At 33.9% G+C, this 25,036-nt stretch overlaps 4 protein-coding genes and 1 pseudogene across 6 annotated transcripts; 1 reads left to right on the top strand and 4 right to left on the bottom strand.

The window, feature by feature from the left end:
• The first annotated feature begins 3,393 nt into the window (after positions 1–3,393).
• Positions 3,394–6,181, top strand: LOC133696107 (transcription factor bHLH104-like). 3 transcript variants are annotated; one of them, XM_062118156.1, is made up of 5 exons: positions 3,394–3,604; positions 4,008–4,082; positions 4,749–4,826; positions 5,122–5,284; positions 5,741–6,181. In XM_062118156.1, exons 1-5 carry the CDS (start codon positions 3,516–3,518, stop codon positions 5,987–5,989), a joined length of 654 nt encoding a protein of 217 aa, XP_061974140.1. In that variant the 5' UTR covers positions 3,394–3,515; the 3' UTR covers positions 5,990–6,181. The 3 variants fall into 3 exon arrangements, with proteins under 3 accessions (XP_061974140.1, XP_061974139.1, XP_061974137.1); XM_062118155.1 differs by having other exon boundaries at positions 4,005–4,082; XM_062118153.1 differs by having other exon boundaries at positions 3,996–4,082.
• Positions 6,182–6,931: 750 nt separating this feature from the next.
• On the bottom strand, positions 6,932–9,199 carry LOC133696803 (WAT1-related protein At2g39510-like; annotated as a pseudogene).
• A 409-nt stretch (positions 9,200–9,608) lies between these two features.
• On the bottom strand, positions 9,609–12,590 carry LOC133696728 (CASP-like protein 5B3). Its single transcript, XM_062118998.1, has 4 exons — positions 11,822–12,590; positions 10,821–10,953; positions 10,515–10,704; positions 9,609–9,943 (listed from the first exon to the last, which is right to left on the bottom strand). The coding sequence occupies exons 1-4, from the start codon at positions 11,950–11,952 to the stop codon at positions 9,849–9,851; spliced, it is 549 nt and encodes a 182-aa protein (XP_061974982.1). The 5' UTR covers positions 11,953–12,590; the 3' UTR covers positions 9,609–9,848.
• A 3,476-nt stretch (positions 12,591–16,066) lies between these two features.
• On the bottom strand, positions 16,067–18,228 carry LOC133697545 (1-aminocyclopropane-1-carboxylate oxidase homolog 3-like). Its single transcript, XM_062120175.1, has 3 exons — positions 17,531–18,228; positions 16,954–17,275; positions 16,067–16,670 (listed from the first exon to the last, which is right to left on the bottom strand). Exons 1-3 carry the CDS (start codon positions 18,067–18,069, stop codon positions 16,419–16,421), a joined length of 1,113 nt encoding a protein of 370 aa, XP_061976159.1. The 5' UTR covers positions 18,070–18,228; the 3' UTR covers positions 16,067–16,418.
• A 3,946-nt stretch (positions 18,229–22,174) lies between these two features.
• Positions 22,175–24,605, bottom strand: LOC133698049 (1-aminocyclopropane-1-carboxylate oxidase homolog 1-like). The gene is made up of 3 exons (XM_062120929.1): positions 23,902–24,605; positions 23,396–23,717; positions 22,175–22,616 (listed from the first exon to the last, which is right to left on the bottom strand). Exons 1-3 carry the CDS (start codon positions 24,420–24,422, stop codon positions 22,365–22,367), a joined length of 1,095 nt encoding a protein of 364 aa, XP_061976913.1. The 5' UTR covers positions 24,423–24,605; the 3' UTR covers positions 22,175–22,364.
• Positions 24,606–25,036: the final 431 nt, after the last annotated feature.

The following is a 25,036-nucleotide window of genomic DNA, read 5'->3' as shown; positions in this document are numbered from 1 at the left end:
TTTTAAGATAAAATATATATGTGACTTCTTAGGATAAAACATCTCTAATTGTGGGACTGACGGTTCGCCAGATCCACATAAACCTAAGCTTAGCACCTGGTATAGCCTGAAGATGATGGATCTAACGGTTCATCAGACCCATATAAACTCGAGCTTAACACCTAACTGAGTCCGAGGATAATGAGTTTGATGATTTGTTAGGTTCATATATGTCTAGTCTCACCACTTAGCTGAATTCAAAGACAATAAGTTTAGTAGTTTGACAGACTCACAAATACTTGAGGTCAGCACTTGGCTAATCTCGTAGACGGTGGATTATTACTCTAAACTATGTTCATTTATTTAGAAGAAAAGAATCAAGAAAAAAAAATATTAATCCATCAGTTGGGATTCAAATTCCTTTTCATGCTCAGTTTAATTGATGCAACCCTCCTTGTTCAGTTCTGTATCATGTTCATTTCGTTCTACGTGAACTTGCTTGGATTGGAAGAGAGCATATAATAATTCTGTGGAATTTTTGTGCCTGTGAGCAGTTTCTTGGCTTTTTTTGTCCTGTTCTTTTCACAAGACTTTATATATTTTCAGCCCCTGTTGAAGCTTAGGCGGTAAGGGTGGGATCATAATTGTTAGCTTATAAATTTGGATTTCGTCGTCTATAATTGAGGGGCTTACATATTTTGTTATGCATTGCTTGTTGGTTTGTGGATTATTCGCACAATCAATCTCCTATACTATCTTTTCGTTACTCTCTCTCTCTCTCTCTCTCTCTCTCTCTCTCATGTTCATTTTCCTTTGACTTACTGCTGTTATCTACCAGGTCTTGCTTTTCAAAGAAGAAACAGGTAGCTACTGTAGAACGAGAAGTGGATGGTGATCTTGTGACTTTATGTGTAGACTTACCTGCAGTGATCACACGAGTTCATGTTCACTCAATTGGTTTCACTTCTTCATATGCCTCAGCTTATATTTACTCATTAAGGTCTTGCCAGAATAGTTTGGTAGTTGCTGAAGCAAGGGGAGAATTGTATATCGGTCAGCTTAAAACCCTAGGAAAAAGACTAATGGTATGATTTCCTAGTTAGATTAATTACGAAAATGCTAAACCATTCACATAAATTACAATAGCTCAAAATTAAATGATTGCTCATAAGATCAAAAAGACAAATTCTTCTTTAGCAGCAAGCAGCTGGGTGCTCGAGTCTGCAGCCTGACCCTCTGTTTTTTTTGCATAAGAACGTGTGCTAGTAACCTGAATATTTGCACACCGTGCATGATGTTAACATTTTAGAGCCAGCAGGCATCAACTTTAAGAATCCCAGTTTTTTTTTTCATGCATTTCGGTAATGATTTTTTGTGTTTTGGCTGGTTTAATTACTTAATTAATTTCATATAGTATATATTATATCTAATATTTGTTCGTTTGTAATGTTTTATTAAAACAACGTATAATATGATTAAAATATAATATTTTTTATATAAAATAACTTAATGATCTCAAGTTTAAGAATTATTTATACAACTATCACATGAGTTTTTCAATAAACATACGTGATTTTTCAATATAAAATTCTCATGTTAGTTCAGTGTACATGTCATCTTACAAGTATTTTTATATTAGTTTTAAATATCTCTTATACCTCAACTTACGAGAATAGTTATTTCCTTTCATAAAAGAAAAAACATAATATTAGTTCTAATTAAGTATCCCTCGTACCTAAATTTACGGGAATAATTGTTTCCTTTCAAAAAAATATATAATATATATAAGTTTCAACAACTCAAATTAATATCCAATCTTAATAGAATATTAACTATAAATATTTAAAAATAATAATTTAATGCAATAGAAATCTTATAATTATTATAACTTTTATATTTTTCTTTGAGAAATATTTTTATTCAAAGAATTTTATATTCACTCTAAATTTATTAATTAAATATTTTATAAATATTAAAAGTAAATTAAAGCTTTATTAAAATTAAATATGATTATATGAATAAAATTAATGATGTTAGTGCTGATTTGAGACTGAACCAACCAAGGCATGCAACACTGCCCAACGTCATGAAAGCGAAATCAAAGGCCTTCAAGAGGTGCACTCAACAAGAATTGAAAGTGGAAGTTAAGTTTGATTTTGTCGCAATTTAAAAATATTTTTATATAAATTTTTTAAAAAATAAAAAATTATTTTAATATATCTTTAAACAAAATAATATTTTAAAAAATAACAATAATTATAAAAATAAAACGACCCTGGAGGTTGTTTAAGTCACGGCACCTCCCAAGAGAGAGCAGGGATCCTTGTTTCTTCTGTAGATGAGTTAATTGATAAGCTAAGAAATGAAGCTCATGTCATTTAATTGCCTTTTGGATTTCTAGTTGGTAAATAACATTGTATACATTAATGTAAATTATTTCTCAGGTTTAATAAATTCAAGCTTGGCGGGGCAATTGGTTTTCGTTTCTGTTTTCTTCTTCTTTTTGTACTCTGCTGCTGTTCATTGACTTTACACTGCATTTTTGTTAGAAATGGAGTTTCGATTCATTAAGCTGTGATTTCTTTTTCCTTTTCTTATAAATGACAAAGGGGGGAGTGTATGATTTAAAAACTCAGCAGCTTCATGCCATGATTCCATTTTTCATGCCAGCTTCAAGTGGTGATTTCAGTAGTAGTTCCATAGGATGAATAGATGAGAAGCTGCTCCTCATATCTTGTTGGGGCCTCTCAGGATTGAATCATGAACTGATAGAGGGTGACTAGACACAGTAGTAGATGATGAATATATGCATCATTCTTTTGAACGCCATGGATGCTTGCTTGTATTTTCCGTCAAGTATTCTCGCTAGTCTGTTCTGTTTCTGGCGAGTGGAAAATAATTAGTACTAACCTGTAAAAGGAATGGCTGGCTATGAAATGGGCTTTAATCAAATGAGATGTCTATGAAAGCCCGAAGGTGCTATCTTACCATCACCATACTAATGATTTTAAATTGTGTTTTATATATATATATATATATATATATAATTTTTATAAACAAAATTAATTTTTTTTATAATTTTAGATTTTTTTAATTTATTAATGTTAAAAAGAAATTTTAAAAAATAAAAAAAAATTAATATATTTTTAAATAAAAATTATTTTAAAAAACAATGAATAAAAATATATTTTTATTTATTATGAAAGTGAAAAACGAAAAAAAAAGAGCATGCGAAGAAGGGTTATTAACTTTTATTTTTTAGAAATGAATTAATTAGATTTTTCCCGTGGTCCAAAAAAGGACGCGGCGGCGCGCAAACATATAATGACTGATGATCCTTCCACGTGGTACAGATCTAGTGGGCTTTCACTAACCATACGTCCCCGACATCATTTAACTAAAATTCTAATAGACTAGGAGTACAATTTTTTTCTTTTTACATAAAAAAAACTCACAATTTCTCCCTTCTCCCTTCTTCTTCTTCTTCTCTTTGATCGTCAAATCCAAAATCCAATAAAAAATTAAAAGAGAGATAGATGGAAGCAATAGATCAGATTGAGGGGGACGATAGTTACTTGGATTATCTGGATATTTTATTGGGCCCCGCTGATTCTCTCACCAACAGGTATTTTTCTTCCATTAATTTTCTTCATTTTTTACTTCTTTTTTTTTTAATTTTGTTTTCTATATAATTGATTTTTCTTTATCATCATTAGAACCGATTGGGGCTTGCATTTTATGTAAAAAAAAAGAAAAAAAAGAAAGAGAAAGGTATCTGTGGTTCTTATTCTTATTATGTGAATAAATCTCATAGGGATTTTGGCAGTGCTAAAAAGTTAATAATTTCTTTTGAATTTTGCAGTTAAGGTATAAAATTGTATAGAAAGGAGATCTGTAGTAGCTTGAATTTTATGATTAGCTGCCGTCTGATGATACTTTATTGGGTTTTAGTATTATTATTATTATTATTATTATTATTATTATTATTATTATTATTATTATTATTACAATTACAGTATTTGCAGCAGTGGTGGTGTTGTGGATATTGATTTTTCATCTAGTGTTGGTGTTGTTACACAAGTCAAAGAATGCTCGCGGAAGAGGTATTATTTTTCTTGCTTTTTTGAATTTGAATTTTCAAACATACTTGGTATTGTTTTGTTTGTCGCAGCTGAAAACTTTGAAATTGAATGCAATGCTTTTGAATCGTTCATAGAGCATCTTTATGTGTTTGCACCATTATCTGATTTATGCTTAACAAACTCATCTTGAATAGATACTCCTTTTATGTGTCATACAAGCAACTGTTATAGCTAGACAAGTTCAGCAAATGAAATGAACACAGTTGGCGCTTCTTCTTTTTTTCTTCTTGGACTGCCGCATTGATATCATTGAGGGAGTTCCTTAAACTATCTCAATAATGTAAATAGACTGTTCTCGTGTCTATGATGATCCCCTTTTTGTAAAATCCGATATGCCTTGTAACTTAATTATCTACAGCAAAAATCTTTTTAAAAATTGACTTCTAACTGATTCAGGCTTTGAGATTTGAAAAGTGTAAAAAATAAGATTCGTGGACAATTTGGAACTGGTTTACTTTTGCTTATATCAATTTGTGGTTGCTCAAACCTTTTCTTCTTAACCTTGTGAAGCCTGTAGTTTTGTGATTAGAATGTGTTCACCTAGCTTTACTTATTCTTTTCCTCCTTGTGACACATGCGGCGCACGCTCATTTTTTTCTAAAGCACAATTATGCCAATGTTATATAGGGGACGAAGTGATTCATGTAGCAGAGCAGGGACCAAAGCTTGCCGCGAGAAGTTGCGGAGGGAGAGATTGAATGACAGGCATGCATCTTCAATCATATATATATCTATGCTTTGAATTTATCTAGTTATGAATTTGGCATCTTAAGATACTATATTAAAAAATGCAACTAAATTTGAAACTAGCATAGTATCAGAATATTTAAATTTGAATAGGAAGAAGAAAGATGAATCTTATGTTTCCAATTTGTGGAATTGGATACAGCTGATGTATCACTATCATCAGAGTTTTCACAACAATTCTTCTAGCTTATGTAGAATGAAGATAATAATAGCAAGTAATAATTTGAAGAATAGATTTCCCTCGTGATTGCAGGTTTCAAGATTTGAGCTCTGTTTTGGAACCTGGAAGACCAGCCAAAACTGACAAACCTGCCATACTAGATGATGCTATTAGAGTTCTGAACCAGCTAAAAAATGAGGCTCAGGAGCTCAAAGAAACTAATGAAAAACTTTTAGAAGAAATCAGAAGTCTGAAGGTAGTCATTTCCAACACACATTTAACTACAACAACTGTTATTTCTTTCTGCAGTTTCTGCGCTGCATGGGAATATGATCCCTTTATTCGAATATCCTCATATAGTTCACCAATCTGAATGATCTGAGACTTTTATATTATTAATTCCCAGTATTATTTGCTGAATTTCCTCTTTGATTCTTTTAATTCCTAGTAATTGAGGTATATTTATTTCCTGCTTCCATGTTATCTCTATGACTAATCATTATATATCTATTAACAAAGGAGCTTGCCAAAAGAGGCATCCACTAACCATAGTTGTTTATTCTTAATGCCTGGTCCCTGTATTCTTGGTTTTTAAGTTGAATTTATATTTAAGGTGATTGATGCATTTGAATCTTCTTCAAATTACACCTGATTTGTATTTTCCTATCAGCTTTCTGAGAATGGGCTTTCTAATTTTCTGCTCTTGCAACAGGCTGAAAAGACTGAACTCCGTGAAGAAAAACTGATGCTTAAGGCAGATAAAGAAAAGATGGAGCAACAGCTAAAAACTTTGGCTCTTCCCACTTCTGGGTTCATGCCAACCTATCCAGCAGCCTATCATGCTGCAGCCAACAAGATACCAGTCTTTCCCGGTTATGGTCTGATGCCAATGTGGCATTATTTACCCCCAGCTGCTTGTGATACATCACGTGATCATGAGCTCAGGCCACCTGCTGCATGATTCTTTTTTATTCGTCAAAATCCTGATAACTTTCAGATGCTATTTTCTAGAATTTTCTTAAAATGTAAATATAACTTGCTTTGCACTTTAGCTGATTTTGACAATTCAATTATTGACAAGTTTAGTGCTGGAGATTGGCTGGTAGGTAGCTAGATTGCAAGTATTTTCTCCAGTAAATCATTTTATCTCTAATCTCTGTGATTGTGTGATAGCATTTGGATTTTTCCAGTAACATTTCAGTAGCTTTCTTGGAGTCCCAGATCTTGATTTCATAAATTACTCCTGCCTTAAAAATTCGAGATGCATTTGACATGTTTGAAAATGATCAACATGGAAGATAACAGTGGTTTGTTATATATTGCACTTTATTATTACTATTTTTTTGTACAGGCCTTTCTATTAATGAATTGGTATTGAGAGCTTTCTGTTGGGAGCTCGACTTGCACACTGATTTATTTTATAGTTTGGAACTTCCATCGACGATTCTGTTGTTATGCGTGGGAATTAATGTGGGGGGGGGGTGTGATCTCGACTCTTTTTGAGGCCCGTTATCCAAGTTGATTTTTTGTCCATAAAGGCGGGGAGAAGCTAAGCATATCTTAACATGGGAATATTATCAATATTATTATCAGATCCTCTGTTATATCTGAAGGAGAGGTCCATACAGAGCACGTATACTGTAACATTTCTTTTTCAATTTGCATTGCGTTTAAATCTTAAGAAGAATGTATGAAATTTCTGAGCGGTCAATTTTTTTTTTCCAGCATGTTCCTCCACTTGAAGCATCTCTCTTTAGACTACAACACTCTCTGATATGAAAGGGGGTATGCACCACATCGGTCCTTGCACAAGAGGAATAATTTGGAGAATAAATTCAGCTTGGCGATACTTTACTTTCAGTTGACCTACCTATCTATCTGTATCCTAAGTTCCTTTTGATCATCATAAGCCAACTAAGATTGTTCTTCGCTGATCTTCCTCTTTGCCCCATAACAGTAAATACATGCCAATGATGACAACAGCAGCCCCCAGTATGCTGTTCAAGCCACACAAACGTTTAGGTCAACTTCAGTCACAAAATACGATTCAGTACTTCATTTAAATCTGCTTTCCTTAGCCCATTTTATTTTTAAGACCTGGAACTTCAGAACTACGTTGGTCATCATGTACTGGTTAGGTTTATGAGAAATAATGTACTACATCTCAGGAACTCGTAGGACACCAAAATTGTAGAAAGGGGACTGAACATGGTCACGAAAACTGATCCTTTTTCTTCCGTGCACCAGTTTAACGAAGATTATTGAGCCATAGACCACTATTCCCTGCCGTATATGACCCACAGTAAGAAACCTGTTAGGGATATTCCAAGTAACCACTGTTGACCAACTCTGATGTACTTGGCACTTACACCATAGACAATAGACCAGAAGTCGATATCAAATCCGATTGTCCAAGCAGCTCTCTTATGTTGGACAATCACTGTGAAGACGGCCGATTGTGCAGCCCCACAAAGCTCATCCATGTGGTCAGCGAAAGTTGTGCAGGATTCCTTTTCAAAGTCAAAGCCTATATTTTAAGGAAAATTAGCTACATATCAAGGATAAAACATCCCATATTCGTTCAGAGGAAAATATATATTGAATATGGATTAGAGGATGCCATGGATGTTTCATGACAGAACCCCTTATTAATGTCATAGCCATTACCCCAGCCAAGGAAATCAAAGTCCCAAGTGCTATCCCACGAGGATTTCGAAGATCAAGACCTCCAATCTGCTTAAATTAAGTTTAGTAATCAGCTGAATTTCTTACAAGAGTGATTAACTGTTTACGTGCTTCCAGTTTTCTAAATGATCATTAATATTGCTACTTACCTGAGTGCAGTTGCAATTACGAATGTCAAAGAAGCGATGGTGTTGACCATTGCCGCAACAAAAGTTGGAGAGGTTTATCTCAAGCATGATCTCTTAAAATTCCATCAATTCTAGAGGGTCCTGGCTTGTCATTTGAAGAATCATGTACATTCCACTTTAACATCATAACCATAGGTGTATCCATGCCGAATTACTTTGCATTGTAGTTGTGTTGGTACACATAAGAAACCCATTGAGTGATCAAACCAAATCTGGTCCTCTATAGCCCTCATTTTCAGGTGTTGAAATTCAATTTAGTTATAAAATGAAAATATCGAGGACTAACTCTTGATCATTTGGTTTGGTACCATGTTAAAAACCACTCAACTCATTCGTTTAAGTCATAAGTTGAAATCCCAACAAGGACATATGTTGTATTTTCTTATAGTAATGGTTAAAGCCACTGTAATTTTTTTCTTTTGTTCCTCTTTCTTAATTTTGAAATGGGAGATTTGAATGCCTCAAGGGTCTCAGCTATGAACACTCCTTTTTTTCAGTCTCTTAATTTGATAGATATCTTATTTTTGGAGGGGCTGAATGCATAATTATTATGAAAAAACTGACTAAAATTAAAATATTTTAAAACTTTGGGTGTCAAGCTGCTTCAAAGCATAATGTAGGTCCGCCCCTGCTTCGGTTCCCTTGGGAGAAAAAAAGTCCGAATTCCGGCATTAATTGAACTTACAGCATTGCAGGATTTAAGAGTGGAGGATGGTGCTCCCTATAGACGTTCAACAACAGCTCTACTGCATGACTCGCCACTTTGACAACTCCTATATATTTATGGATATAAAAACAAAAACCAAAAATGTTATGAAGACAAAGTTGCAAAAAGGTGAAGAGGTTGGAAATTAGCATACCATGAAAAGAATCAAGAGTGCTACCTTGAGTAGAATGACGAAACGGAGTGAAAACTAGACAAAAACCTATACATTTATGGGAAAATAGTTGGTGCCATATGTCTGAAACACAAGCACCAAATGTGAGAAAAAAGCAAAGTGGTTTTGGTAACCAGTTAGTTCGTGTCAACCATGCATGGCCATCATTTGCCAAACGTTAGGCTGGTCACTGTTTCTCAAATTTCAAGATAATTTGATTGTTTCCTCGCTGATCATGTGTATCATCTTTGTTTCCTGATTTTCTTGATCAGTAAGATATGTTTTTGGTGAGGTAGACTTGTAACGGAAACAGTTTTGAAAAGTTGGAGGGCCTTTCTCCTTCCGAGCAGAGTTCACATGATCAGGCCCGTCAAAACTGAGTGTCAAGTTAGTGAAAAAGACAAGGCAAGCAACTGGCATGCTCAATTTGCAGGATAGTTCTGACTGTTTTACTTTTATAGATAACAAGATGAATCCAACAGTTTTTAGTAGTCGTATGATTTCTGATTTCCAATAAGCACATGTCACTGCAATCTATTTTGAAAAAAATCTCCTTTTTCTCTTCGGTTGTGTTTGATTATTAAAAGAAGATTGAGCGTTAATAAATTAACATGAACTTCCCTCAACCTGATTCGGAATTGGAACTTCTAACTAGAGTTGGAGATGGGGAAAGAATTTGTGAAGATATATAGAAAAAATAGAATGGTGGCTTCAGCACACATCGAGGGGTGTGGTCTTGCACTAAAACTATATTTGTTTAGAGGGGTTTGACGGGGAAAGGTGGGGCTCAACCCCCACCTGGTGTGCTTTCAAATGGAAAGAGTCCATGTGTCCCGCAAAATTTATTGTATTTATACGTGCATGAGTTGGTATGATATTTATATTATGATAAAAAAGTATGCCATCCATGAATGGCACAACGCAGCTGTCCTTGTTATGCCACTCAACACCACAAACTTTTAGAGAGAGCGATTTATTTGTGTCACCATTCTGAAAATTTTGGGAATAGTATGTTTAGTGATGACTGATGATGAGTCCGCTGGAATGGGTTCCCATCTCTGCATAAATATTAAACCACTGTACGTCTTGCCTGGTTGTCTTGTCTTGCATATTGCGAAGAGTTTAGCTGCTCAGTGTTCCGACGTCGAAATCGGCATTTCCTGGCTGTATGATTATTTAATAAGAAATTGTATTCCATATGTTTTCTTCTTGTATTTTATATACATAAAACGTTATGGAGTTTTCCCAGTTACGAATAACAAAACCATGCAGCAGCACATGTTTTAAGGCAAAAATCACTTGCATACAACGAATTAAAATATAGCAAAAGAAACCAGGTTGCCCATGATTCCAACCAGATAGTTATAAAAATGAAAAGGAGTTTGGTGGGATTTGGTGATTGAAATTTTCTTTCTGTTAGAATTTTTTTCTTTTTTCCTTGTGTTCAAAGGGAAACTAGGCCAGGAGTCCAAGTCATAGAGAAGGAGAGAGCAGACAGACGGGGAGAATGTTCTTTGTTGTCATTAAGACGTTGCTTTTAACAGGCACCCTGACTCTCTCAAAATCTTTTGAGCAGCAGAGCGTGGCGATTTCACTTGATAAAGCAGATTAAAGTAAGTTTTGAAAATCATTATGATATTCTTCTTGTTTTCTTTTGTATTGACACTGTTAAGAAGATCAAAATTTCTACGAGACAGATGGCTTTTAGTGTCAAGAATATACACTACTGTCTAACCTGCAGCGAATAGCCAAAGCATGATTAGAGATGAAATTGCAGTTGTTATCCAGCTAAAAAAGGCTAAGGCAACTGACATTTGGTATTTCTGGCATTCCCTCACAAAACCACAACTCCCCAAGTCATGAAAGTAGAGCACTGTGATGCCTGCTGAAGCTGAAGCGGCTGCAAGAGACAATATTGCGGTCACCTGTATACAAAATATAAAAAAATTGGCACTGTCAAATGACAATCATAGGAAGACAGAGCTAGTTTGGATGTAGTGATACAAGTCAAGAATAATTAAAAGGTTCCGTTGAGAACAACCCAGTCTCCAACGACAAAAAGGCTGAGCAAGACAGTGTTGTGGAGGGTCTTCTTTCTCACCAAGGCATATGCATCCAATAGTGTTAGTCCAAAGCTCCAGATGATTTGCAAACCCATCGAAGCAATGAGGTAGCTGCATGAACAAGGAAAAAACGTTTGTAATTGGCAATGACTTAGGCACTTTGCGACTGTGATGATCAGTATATCAAACCAAAAATACATAATATACTGTTTAACCGTTTTCCTCTCAAAAGATGCTGTTAATACAGTCAACAGAGTTAAGAAATAATAATACATGGCTTAAGGCTCATTATTACCACAACAGATTGGCCTAAATATGGTTGAACAACTGGTAGGACATACTTAGAGACAAATTATTGTGGAAACTTAAAAAATAGCATCAACAGGTGACAAGGTTATAGAAAGACAGCACCAGTAACAAGAATGCAAATTATCATAATGATTCAGCAATTTCCCGAGGCAATGATAGATTTAGTGAACTATTCTATAGGGAAAGCACATCTCCAGCACGGAATTTTCAAACGAAGTTTTGAGACTTTTTTACTTATATAGAGCATTCAATTCATTCATTTTGTTGATGGTAAACAAGTAAAGAGGTTATCTCTCCAGCAGAAGCCATTCATAACAGAGTAGCTGTGAACTCGATGCCAGTTTGATATCCAATTGATAGCTAGTATTACTATATATATATATATAAAAATTTCTTACGAAAAGGAGGTAATGTTATGATTTCTTGCAGGCATTAAGCAACAAAAGGATCATTAAGAGAGTCAAGTTAATTTTTATAACATATGGATTGCATCATCAAGTTCTTCTAATGTAATTATTTATTGTCTAGAAATATTTCAATTTTGAAATGGTAAATTCCAATCCTAATTAAGTAAAGCCTATATGTAATGAAAAAAGCTCAAATACCAGCCCAAAATTAAATTTAGAGAATAGTATATGAATAGGGCAGGAAAGAGTGAATAATATAATACCAGAAAGAAGTGGAATTGAAGAAGTTAGTGGTGGTGGTCATGGCAGCAATGGAGCCAGCTGCGAAAACACACTGCGAAAGCCTCAAAGCAAGTCCAGTCAAAGTCCCTGGAGCCCCAGCAAAATCCCTCATGTTTTCTCTCTCCTTTTTCTTTTTGCCACCAACAGCACCACGAATTTCAATAAAATTTTAACCTCTTGACGGGTCAACGAAAACACCCATCTCCTCAAACCATCAAGAAACCAAAGACAACAAATCCCTTTAAAACTTTAAAATAGAGGAGAGGATATCAAGAAAACAATTGAGGAAAATTAAGAGATACCCAGAAATTGAAATTGAATCCTCAATTGACAAGTAATGAATTGTATGTGAGAGAATCAAATATATAGTGAAGGGAATAATGAGAGAGACAGAGAGAGAAAGGGACTGATCGCAGAGGACATGAAACAAGTGGGAACGAAAGAGAATATTAAAATGGGAACAGATATGGAAGAAAGCCACACACACACACACACGATGATCATCATAAAACAACACCGGCACTAAATTTACACCACTCAACGCCGGTTTTCCTTATGAATTAACTTCCAAAAAACCATCCTTCATTGCTGTCAATTATTACCTTTTATTAGTAATAATTCCAATTTGTATGTGTTCATCAAAAATTTCCAAATAATAATTTAGTTTCAAAACATAATAAAATTTTCTTTTATACAAATAATAAAATTTAGGGATGATCTCTTAAGCATGTACGTTTCCTTAACACTGACCTGAACAAATGAAGAGATTGTGTTTGTTAGTAGAAAAAAACAAAATAATAACGATGAGTAGGCAAATAATAGCAATTACTAGCTCTCACAAGTGTACTATTTAATTATATATTAGTTATTTTAAGTTAATAATTTATAAAATTATTTTAATTTTAATAAAATAAACATATTCAAATATATAATGAATTAAATTAATTTTATGAAGTTTGATCATTTCTAATTAAAATAAGTAATACAGCAACTAGTAATAATTATTCCTATATGGAAAAGAAATGCAAAATATATTAAGAGGAAAAGGAAAGAATTTTACATATTGAGAGAGAATAAGGAAAAAATCAGGAAATTACAGTAAAGGTATGTGGAAAAGTAATGTTGGCTAATCATAGAAAAGGAAATACAACTAATTAATATATAATAATTAGATTTACGTGGAAAAAGAAAAGATAATACAACAACTAGAAACAAGTATTAAGATTCATGGTTTAGTCGTTAATTAATAAATAATTAACACAAATGGTAATAATTAGCTTTTAAAATAAATATTAAACGTATTAAAATCTCGATTATAGTTATTAAATTAGTAAAAAATCAAGAATATTTTAAATACATAAAGAATCAAGAGTATATATACTTTGTGATTCTTTCTTTTAGCATGATTAAAGGTATTTCTCTCTCATTTTATTTTATCCGTACTAATTTTTTACTCTTCGACTGGTTATTTCCCTTTTTAATTGCTGGATGATTATCACAAATACATACGATTAGTTAAATTTCTGTTCATTTACTGGACGTGGTAAAAACTATTTTGTCTTGTAGCTAGCAGCTAATCTCTTAGTTCCTTAATTAATTAGTCCTTAAGCATCCACTTTAGTTGATTGGATTGCATTTTCATAAACATATCCTGTCAGAGAAGTGGTTCTGAAGCTACCATGGGGTGGTGATTACTAAGCACCTCTATTTTCAACTGATTCAACATGGCACCCTCCTTTTCCGCCACCCCCCAAATGTTAGTTCCAAGCAACCCCTCCTCGGTGGTTGGAAGGATTAATTTTTTAAAAAAAAAATAAAGACTAAAATAAATTTGAAGTCTAGTTTTAAAATTCAACTGAGCAGAAAGACCCTAATCTAGAACTGAAACTAGGCTAAATTTAAAAAAATAAGGAAAGAAAATAACTTGGGTGACCCAGTCAAAAACCCGAGTATACTCAGTGACCCAATTAACCTAACAAGACTTATTTAAAAAATCAGTTATAACCAATTAATTATTTATATTTTTTTAATAAAAACATCTTTTTTATTTGTAAAAAAATAAAATTGATCCAGGATCATCTGATTAAAACTCATTATTTGAGTTTTGAGTCGGGTTTAAAAACTTTAATGATAAGATGGTTGGGTGACATGGTTATAATTTTTTTTTGTAAGTTTATATTTTTGGTTGATTTGTATAAAAGTTCACTGAAAAGCCGGTTAAGTTTACCCTTTTCATGTTTCGTTTTGTAAATTTTAGCTATAATTTTCGTTTTGTTATTTTTCCTCTCCTGTTTAGCCTCTTATTGGCTAAACCAGTTTGATTGATAAGATTCTCGTATTCCATAAATAAATAAATAAATAAATAAAAACTGTAAGATGGTTTCCAACAAATTAAACATCACATTTATTTATTTATTTAGAGCATGACAAAGTTGTTGCAGAGCCGAGCAACAACATGAAATGATAAATTAAACAACAAACTAAAAGGAAATGCCGTTTGTAAGAGCAACAACAGCATCGTTTTAATGGATTTTTTAAAATCTGAAATGATTGAAATTGAATTGCATTAATTTCTTGCTCTGTGAAGGTATGTTCACTTGGGAGAAATGCCTTATCAGAATGTTTTTAATGATGATTAGATTAACATATCTTAAACAAGTTGTTCTATAATTTATCATCGTCCTGGCATCTAATTATCCCTCCATTTGCTTTTGTATGTGATCAGTTTTAAAATAGTTAATTTTATAAACACCAAGGTTATTTTCCTCTTTCTTTTTTTCTCTTTATTCTCCATATCCCGAAGATACTATAACTTTTTCCAGAAGCTCTTAAATCATCCCATATATATATATATATATATATATATATATATATATATATATATATATATATATATATATATAGACACACACACATACAAGTTCTTAATTCAAATTCCTTCATTAGCTAAATTTTATGGGTATCCGTGGAGATTATGGTTGCTAATGGCCCGATAAGCCCACCTTTAGAGCCTGTAGTCGTTGACACAAGGCTTCTCATGGAGTCCTTCGGTAAAGAACCTGCCAACATAAAACGTCTCTATACTTCGGAGGATTTTCTTCTGATAACAACTCTTTGGTTGGACCATAAACCCTGGCTGGTGGAGCAACACGTCCAGCAAAAAATCCTTTCACGGAAATTCTTGGCTCATGGCTTGGCGCGCAGGACTCTATGCAGTATGCACATTGCTCTTGAATTTGTCATTTGATATAAGCTGATTCAATTTAAGGTTCCATTATTCACATCGAAAGAAGCAGTTAGAATTTATATAGTTATGTTTCTAGACGTAGAAATATGGATGAAAAATGAAACGAATTACCTGGAGAAGTTCACCAATGTTTACTACCAAGCTTCCTGCAATTGGTTGAACATAAGCCCATTGATTATCATGAAGCACTTGAAGACCACCGGTTTGATCTTCTGTGAGAATAGTGAGGAACGTGTTATCGGTATGCTTGGTTACACCCACAGCGAATTCTGATTCATGACATGCTAGGTAATAGTGGCATACAAGGGTGCGGCCTTTCTTACATTATATGGTAGGTGGTCTGGTTTGAGACCAAGAGCTTCTGATAGCAATTCAAAGAGTGTCTCTCCAATTTATCCAATTTGATCAATGAACTCCATAGCTTCATCTCTACATAAGCAAATTAAGAGGGTTTTAGCTAGTATTTTCTACGATAAAAATTAGAAAAACAGTCGTAAATTGCACTAGTTGAAAAAAGTGAGATGTTAATTGGAGTTGTGCAAGGATGGGTCTCCAATACTAAACGCAGAACTCTTAATTAATCAAAGGAAATGAATCACCTAACCATATACAAAACTCCAATTCCCAGGCTCGAAGAAGATTTCTCGAGCCCCTGAAATTTGCCTGCTGTATGGAAAACAGAGTCTAGATTGTTTCCCCAAATTCCTCCCTTTCATCTTCTGAAAGGTAAAATAGATCCAGCATAAATAAAACATTTGAAAGAAGCTCTCACATTTGATCGAAGATAGCTTGCAAGTAGCTTACAAAGTCTCCGCAAAGCTCAAATTTACACATCCTCTGAGAATGATATGCTTCCAGAGTTTTATGACATTTTAAACAACCCAGCAAAATATCGCTTTCAAAACCTTTGGTACGAGCATTTTTAACAGTAGGTTGCAATATTTTTTGGAGGATCATAAACATCTTTCCATCAGTCATATTTGCACAGCTAACCTCACTCGAGGTTTAATTGTATTTTAAAATATTCTGTGAAAGTCAAACAAATGACTTATCCCCTGCTCAAGTGCGTGCAACAAGGGAAGCCCAGATTCTAGAAAAATATACTACATCCCCTACTCATATCCCAATTCCCACAAGAGACTAACCAAAAATATGGCTTCTGCCAGAACGCAGAATTGATCTCTATGCAGAAAAGGATGCTAAAACAGTACACAAAAGCTCACAGCATGTATTCTTAGAGCTTTTCCATTCATATTAAAGACACTGTAAATGAACATTCAACGAGAACCATAAAAGGAGCTGCCAATCTTCTTGTATTTCTGTGGCTACCATCACAGCTTGAAGTGTGGAAGTGCAGAATTCCCATCCAATCCTTTTGAATCATAATAGGCGATAAAGTCTTTCAAAGTGATTTCACAGTAGATAGGGGGACTTTCTTCTGACAGCAATTCCTTGATTGGGCCATATAGTCTTGTTGATGGATAAAGATGCGGAGTGAAAAAGGAAGCCACGGATACTCTAGGGCCAATATGATTGGCCACCACCCTGTGCTCTACACTTTTGAACTTGTCATTAGATATAAGCTGCAATTTCACAAGAATCCTTTGAAATAAGTTTAGTATGACACACCACTAACTTGATGGCTACTATGCATAACTCTCATGGTGATTCAACTCAGTCAAATGCATAGTGCTCGGTTTAATAAATGTTAGCATAGATGCTTCACTCATGTCCCATTTGAAATATGTTGAAACTTGTAAATGACAACCATCTCACCATATCTATAGAGCTTAAACTGCAGATTGATACATGATTGACATAAGAGGGGGATTGAAGGGTTGGCAATTCAATTTAACCAGTGCTTGCCTGTAAAAGATCTCCAATGTTCACTACTAGAGCTCCATGAACAGGAGGAACATCTATCCAATGATTCTGATGAAAAATTTGGAGTCCACCGATATCGTCTTGAAGTAGGATGGTGAGGAAATCAGGGTCAGAGTGCTTCGTGGTGCCCATAGCCAACTCTGGCTCCGGACATGCTGGATAATAGTGACTCAGGAGAGCATGTCCTTTCACACAATCCATCTCTTTGAGGTGGTCAGACTTGAGTCCAAGTGCCTCAGATAGTAACTCAAACAAAACTGTCGCTAATTGGCAAACTTTGTTCGAGTAATCCATCATTATATCTCTGCAAATTCAAAATAAAAACACATTGCTTACTTTGATGTGGTCCATTTATGTGATTAAACGATTTTGTATTGCATTGAATCAAGTGGAAACGTTGATTTAAGATTTGAATACCATGCCAAAGGGAATCCTCTATGTTTTCAATTGCAGAATTCGGAAATATTGGGTCCAAATCATCAACATAAAAAGGTAAAGAAATAATCAAAAGACATACAATTATAGTCCACTAAATACATGCTGATTTAAATCACATAACCTGGAAACCAGAGGCAACTCTTGTGGATCAAGTGGGTCAGGTCCCATAACACAAAACAGGGTATCCCTCCAATTAGCATACTTTGACTCGTACAAATCAAAATTACTAACATACTTCACCTTCCTCATCACCTCTCTGCTATAGTACTCCTCCTTTACCTCCCTTGGCTGCTCGTGGAACCCGCGCACCGCCTCCAACATCTCCTCCAACACCCTATTTCCCATACCATGGTTCACCACCTGGAAGAAACCCACCTCCTCTGCTGCCCGCTTGACTCCGGCCACCGCCTCAGCTCTTCGACTGTCCATGTTTTTAAGGTCTATGACAGGAATGGTGAACTGGGTATCGATCCATTCGCCGGTATTTATGTCATCCACGGCAATATCCTCCGGTGGCCGGATGAAAAATCGCGGCACCTTGGTGATGCCAGCATCGACAAGGCCTTTGACACCGCATTTTGATTCATCGAAGGATCTGATTTCTTGGTACCGGTCGTAGGTTGCAGAAACTCCGGTGGTTGAATCTGCGGTGACCGCCATTTTATATTATTTAATTATAAAGAAAATTGCCAATTTAGACTTTCTTAAAACAAGCCAGTAGCCATATTTTGAAAAGATTTTTGTCAGGTCGGTGCAGTTGTTGAGTATGCCACCACGAGTTTAGTTTTTTTTCGGGAAAAAGATAACGGCTCTTCGAAAAAAAGTAAAAAAGAAAGCAAACCCATAGTCTCCAACTTATTAGGGCCTTTGCAATAGGTCCCCAGGCCCACTCTATTATCTATCTTCAGCGGTCTCAAGGAATCATTGTCAATTAGAATCCGTTTGGAAATTTGTAAATTATGTTTCTAAAAAATTTAAATTTTTTATTTAAATTTAGTGTGTTTGGTATATCTTAGATAGTTTTAATATGTTAATATTAAAAATAATTTTTAAAAAATAAAAAAAATTATTAATATACATTACAACACAAAAAGTTATTTAAAAAATAACAACTATACTGTCAAATATTCTCTAAATATTAATATTAATATAAATCCTATATCTTGTGATATAAAACAACAATAGGTCCTTTATCTTGCATTTTATTATTACAATTTTTAAAAAATATTTTTCATTACAATTTTTAAAAAATTATATATATATATATATATATATATATATATATATATATATATATATATATAAAGATAGGAGCTAGCCAAATGGAACTGCAATTCGTGAATGGCTCATGTAGATGGCCTTAGCGAACATCAAATCATTAATATCCTTCATAATTAATATGACAATGGCAGCAGCAACCTGTAAGATAGAGGCCAAAACGATCATCAAATAATTAAAAGGATGGAGGGATAATTATTTAAATGACAATTATAAACATATAGTTCTAATTGCAATAAGAAGATCAACAGTAAAATTAGAAGATGATCAACAAATAACAATATTCGAAGAAGATCTATCAACCTTAATTTTTGTCATAACCAAACATCTTGTAGGAGAACCAGCTGTTCAACTCCGACAAAGAGCTTCTGAAATATTATCAAACCTTACCTGTCCAATAATATGTTTTTTTCAACCATTTAGTAGGTGATCTGGTGGTAAAGACTTGAAAGCAAGAGATTTACTCTCCCTGTAATCTCAGATTTGAGCCTTGTAGTTGCTAATATAATAATTATTAAAGATTTACATGATCGTTAACTGCAAGACCCGTAGGATTAATTAAAATACACGCAAGTTAATCCGGACATATATATATATATATATATATATATATATATATATATATATATATATATATATATATATATATATATATATATATATATATATTTTGTCATCAAAAGCATTCACAATAACGCGTAGCAACAACCTTTTTGGAAAGAAAAATTTATTTAAGGAATATTACCTAGATTAGTTGCTGAGAAAGTTAGGAGTCAAAATCATGAATCAATATCTGATGATACTTCAACATACGGAGAAATAATAACTTATATTAATAATGAAGTCTTGGCCAGTTTATGCACTGACATTAAACTCAATAATAAAATTAGATATGAGAAAAGGGAAACAAGAAGAGAATTAGGATCTTTATATGCTCAATTAATGAAAGAATAGAAGCTCCTTCTGCTTAATCAAAAGACAAAGAAAAACTTTATAAAAAAAAAACAAGATTAGAAAAAATTATAACAATTAGAGACCCTATTAGGAAAAGAAATACTAAAGGAAAAAGTTTAAAGGAGATTCTAAAGTGTGTGTATAACCTGTTAGAAATGCAAACAATAAGGTAATTATGCCTCCAATGTCCATTAAAAGTAGAATCGGATTAAAAAAAAAATTGGTAATTTTATAGATAGTTTTTCTAAGAAGAGTTATTTTGTCACTTATTAAATTGATGGATCTCCAGAAATTAAGCCCAGGAGTTGCTGTTTAGGCTAAATTTTTTTTATTTTTCCCAACTATTTTTGGATTTATTATTTGTTTTTTTTTCTTTATGCTTCAGACTTGGGTTGTTTTTTAGTACAGGTAGGTTTTTTAACATTTTTAAAAGCCTTGTGTGAGCTTCTTGACGAGGTAGCAGCCATGTACTTAATTTTTGGGATAATAAAATTATAAATTTAGATATCTACAATCATTTGTACTCATTAAAATTATTATGTTTTCTTGGTTATTGTTGTTATATTAGCTTCTGTCTTTATTAATAATCTTGTGTCATAATGTAAGCTTCGAGAGAATACTTGGTCGTGATGACGCATATATACAAAACTCACGCCCTAAAATTGATTGGCAACGTTAGAGACAGTGTGTGTGTTTGGTATTGTGGTAGCTGTTGTGGTTGTGGTTTGAAAAAAAATTATTTTATAAAAAGTACTTTTAATTGAGGTTGATTTGAAAAAATAGGTGTTTGATTAAACTGTGGTTGAAATTGAGATTGAACAAAAAGTAGTTTAATGTGTTTGGTTAAGAATGCTTTTGAAATTGAGGTTATAAAATAATTTTAAAAAATATATATTAATATTGATGATTTTTAATTTAAATATTGTGAATTTAACTATTGTTATTACATCATGAAATAAATCATATTTAATATAAAATATTTTTTATCATTCCATAAAACCATCTACAATTCCATTACGTACAAAATACATCCGACAAGAACTATAGTTTCCGTAATTTTTTTAGCGTATAATAAAATTAGATAAAATATTATCAGGTATAAAATTCACTCTAAACTAATTTTAAAAAAAATATATTAAAAAACTTACAAAAAAAAACCGCAGTGCATTTAAATAGTATAATTCTCTTGCACTATTTACATGAACAGTGTACTAATACACACTGTTTATATTGATTGCACTGTTCATTAAACAGTGCAATTCTCTTAAACAGTGCAAGAAAAGCAGCCTTCAGCTGCTTCTTTTAATCCCGTGTTTCAAACACAAAAATTGATGGAGCCCATGAATAGTAATCAGTGATTTTTTCTTTACCAAACACGTAACTTCTGTGTTTTACTTTAAACGCAATTTTTAACGTGTAAACAAACGGTCTGGTAATTAGAACAGCCACCACAGTGATATTGGAACATATTTTGATTAAGGTAACCTAAAGTTGTCTTCAGCGTTAATGAAAATACCTTGCCTCTTTGCACGCCTTGTAAGCATGATAATCTCAGGTCTACCCCTTCTCAGTCGAATAGTAAATAAGAAGTTTCACCAGCTTAATTTGGAAAATTTATAAAAATAGGTTTCCTCTGCAAGCACGGCAGCACCTGAGCATTGCTTCAGGATGTGGGAAAGCTATAAAAGAGAGAGGGAAAATTTATAAAATCATCTTCTGTTCTGACAATGACGACAAATAGATAGTGGCCTCGACCTCCCTCTCCTTTAATCGTCAAATAGAACAGAAAATCTTTCATGTGTTCAATTAGTATAATAACTCTGAAGGAAATTTCACCAGCTAGGAAACCACAGAAAGTCGGCACCGCTCTTTTCCTTCCAGTATGCATGCAAAAAGACCAGAAACAAACGATAGGAATGTTTCCTTGAAAATCATGGATACAAAACATCTACCTGACTTCCACTAGTCTTTAGCACCACCATTTTCTCCTCTTAAGAAAATCTTTCCGAAACAATTCGTGTGAAAAAACCTGCTTCAACGCTTGTTATCAGAGAGGAAGAGATAGAAGGATATATAAGAGATACTGACGTTGTAAAACTATATCATTAATCTATAGCTAACATGCATGTAAACCTTATAGGAACCTCCAATCGTTATTTTTTCCCTTATTGGATGCTGAGATTTCGTGGAGGGAAAATGTTTGGCCGGAAAATTAATTTCCAGCGAGAGATCGAATGGTTGTCTGGCAACGTGACCGAATAATACTGAATCATCCACGAATCGCAGTCTCTGGCGTGAAATTAATTAATTAATCCGGATTCAAAAATTATATATTTGATTCCTATATTTTAAACCTTTTTTTTTTAATTTAGTCCTTTCATCAATTTGTCATTGTTTCCAATTTATTTAGTTTATTCTTTTTAGCAAAGTTTTCTTGTTTTCCAATTTATCTTGGGGGATATTCTCTAAATACCGCACTCCTGGGCATTTTGTTTCTCTCTTTTTTTTTCGAGAGGTGCATAGGATCTTAAGATATACAATGGGCAACATTCCCTTTTTCATTACAAAACAATTGAGAAAAGTAGAATCACTGGGAGTTTAATCTGTTTTACTTATTTAAGTCACTAAATACACAACCATTGATCGCCAAGCAATGTAAGTTATTCCATAGAAATACATGTCCGTGTACAAATCCTTTTTTAGGCTTATCACATTTCTTAATTTCACAGCTTGAAATGCAGCAGAGCAGAAGTCCCGTCAAGGCCTTTGTGGATGAAGTAGGCAACATAATCTCTTACTGTGGTTTCCCTGTACTTTGGAGGACTCTCTTCTGATAACAACTCCTTGATAGGTCCATAGGGTCTTGAGTTTGGATTAAGATATGTGCTGAAAAAGCTCGCTACAGATACTCTTGGTCCTATACGGTTTGCCAGCACCCTATGCTCAACGCTTATGAACTTGTCATTTGATATAAGCTGAAAAATCAGTATCAAATATAAGGTTAGACAAGAAAATCTGGAAAACATGAGTGAGGTTTGAATTCTGTTCTTTATTATGTCTAAAAAGAAACATGAGCATACAATACTTTTTTTTGTTACAGCAAGCATTCTATTAAAGGTACTGGAAGACACATATATACAAATTAAAGGCTAACAGCTAGTGATTATCTTCTATATATTTTGCTGATTTGGCCCCGGTGAACAAGGACATAAAGCAGCCTCATGCGTTTTGTTAAGGCTGATCTGATATCAATGAATCCATTTATTTTCGGATGAATGACTGCATTTCTCTTATCTTGTTAGACTACCATTCTGACTTGAATTTGTTACCATTGAAAAAACTTTATCTCCTAACTTTTCTCTACCAAAAGAGTCGATATTATAGGCAGCATCATAGGAAGCATTGTGAGGATTCTGTCTTATTACTCCAATAGCTTTGAGCAACCTTATCCCTCCATGAACTCTAACAATGCTTGCTGGTAGATTTAGTAATGCTACTGCTATTGTTAGACCGTGTTGTGCTAACAGTTAGCTAGCCATAAAATAACAGAAACTGACGAAGAACATAGTTTTAGTAGAATAACATCTAAGCATGCACGGAAGTAGACGAATATAAGTTGTAGCCAGGGGTGACCTAGCAAGGACCCAAAAGTTTGAATTTTTTTCACAACCATCACCCTTGAAGTTAGAAATTTCTGAAAGTATTTGTATGAAATGGCCCCCCAAAACAAAAACTATAGAGTATTATGACTTGCCTGTAGAAGATCTCCAATGTTAACCAACAGAGCCCCAGGCGTAGGTGGTACATCAACCCAATGATTCTGATACATAACCTGGAGGCCACCAATATGATCTTGTAGAAGCACTGTGAGGAAGTCATTATCAGAGTGCTTAGTTGTACCCAACGTCAATTCTGGCTGGGGACACGCCGGATAATAATGGCCCAGAATTGTAAGCCCCTTGCTGCAATCAATGTCTTTCAAGTGGTTGGGGTTCAAACCAAGAGCCTCTGATAGTAACTCGAACAGTGAATTTCCCAATTTCATTACTTCCTTGGTGTATTCTATGAGAATATCTCTACAAAATATTCACTGTTAAAATTGTGCTAAAAAAATTGAGTACGGAATTACGAAGATAAGTTTACAATTGACATCACATCCGAGCTGAAAAAGTTAATAAAACCTGAAAAAATTAATTATAGAATTTAGCAGGCAACAGGCGCATAGCTAAGCTATCGATCGAGTGGTAAGATGCTGCTCACCTGAATGCGGCTGGCAACTCTTCTGGCCTGGGAGAAATGGGAGCCATGACACAGGTAAAGGTGTCTCTCCAATTAGCTGATGGTGAACTAAACAAATCAAAGTTGCTATTATACCCAACCTTTCTCGTATGGTCTCGAGAGAAGTATTCTTTTTTCAGCTCAACATCTTGCTCATAAAACCTACGTACCCCATCCTTCATCTCCTCCAGAACATCTACAGGAATCCCATGATTGACCACTTCAAAAAAGCCCCAAGTCTCTGATGCATTTCGGACTCTGTCAACAATCTCCTTGCGTTGAGGTGGACCTTTATGGACATCTTCCAGGTCTATCATCGGAATTCTGAACTTTCCTTCAGCAGCGACAAGCAAAGTATTGTCTGAATCATCACGTAGGTGATGGAAAATTCGCGGTACCTTGGTGATTCCAGCATCAACAAGTCCTTTGACACCGGCCTTTGTGTCGTCGAAAGCTTTTAATTCACTTATTCGATCATAACTGGAATCGCATGTCGTCGCCATTTCGCTTCTTTTTTAAAAAAAATTTTGCTTTTTTTTAATCTGAGAGATAACCTTGAGATGCTCGATTCAAATGAGAAAAAAAAACCCTATCAATCATTCAATCTATCTATACTAATGGATAGAAGTGGGAGAGAATTTAATGGCCAGCATATGGCAACTAGTCCATATTTAGTTATCCATCACTGTCAGCTCGCCCTGAAAATCTACTTCTCTATCCAAGACTCCTTGCGCCTATCTAGCGCAGTTATTAAACCTGACCCTGTACCAGGTTATCTGCGGCCTAGAACAGGTTTCAAACTAAAAAACTTGGAGAAGTAATTGGTATGGTTAAATTTGGGTAATTTGCTGGATTAACCAGAAACCTGAGTCACCGTGTAAATTGGATGAAATTTTATTTTTTAAAAAAAATATTTTTTAATAGACCGTAAAAATATTATATTAATTTATGAATACTTATTTTTTATATATATTTAAATGGATTGTTTTTTAATTTTTCAGGGCTTCATGTTTCATATTTTTATTATAGTCTACATTTATATATATTATTTTTAAAAAAATTTTATGTCAAATAACTATACTACACTTTATGTTTTATATTTTTTATATATAATTTT

This window comes from Populus nigra, chromosome 6, assembly GCF_951802175.1.
Source record: "Populus nigra chromosome 6, ddPopNigr1.1, whole genome shotgun sequence".
NCBI classification, from domain to species: domain Eukaryota; kingdom Viridiplantae; phylum Streptophyta; class Magnoliopsida; order Malpighiales; family Salicaceae; genus Populus; species Populus nigra.
The sequence above is the reverse complement of the archived record's forward strand: the minus strand, read 5'-3'. Positions and strand labels throughout refer to the sequence as shown.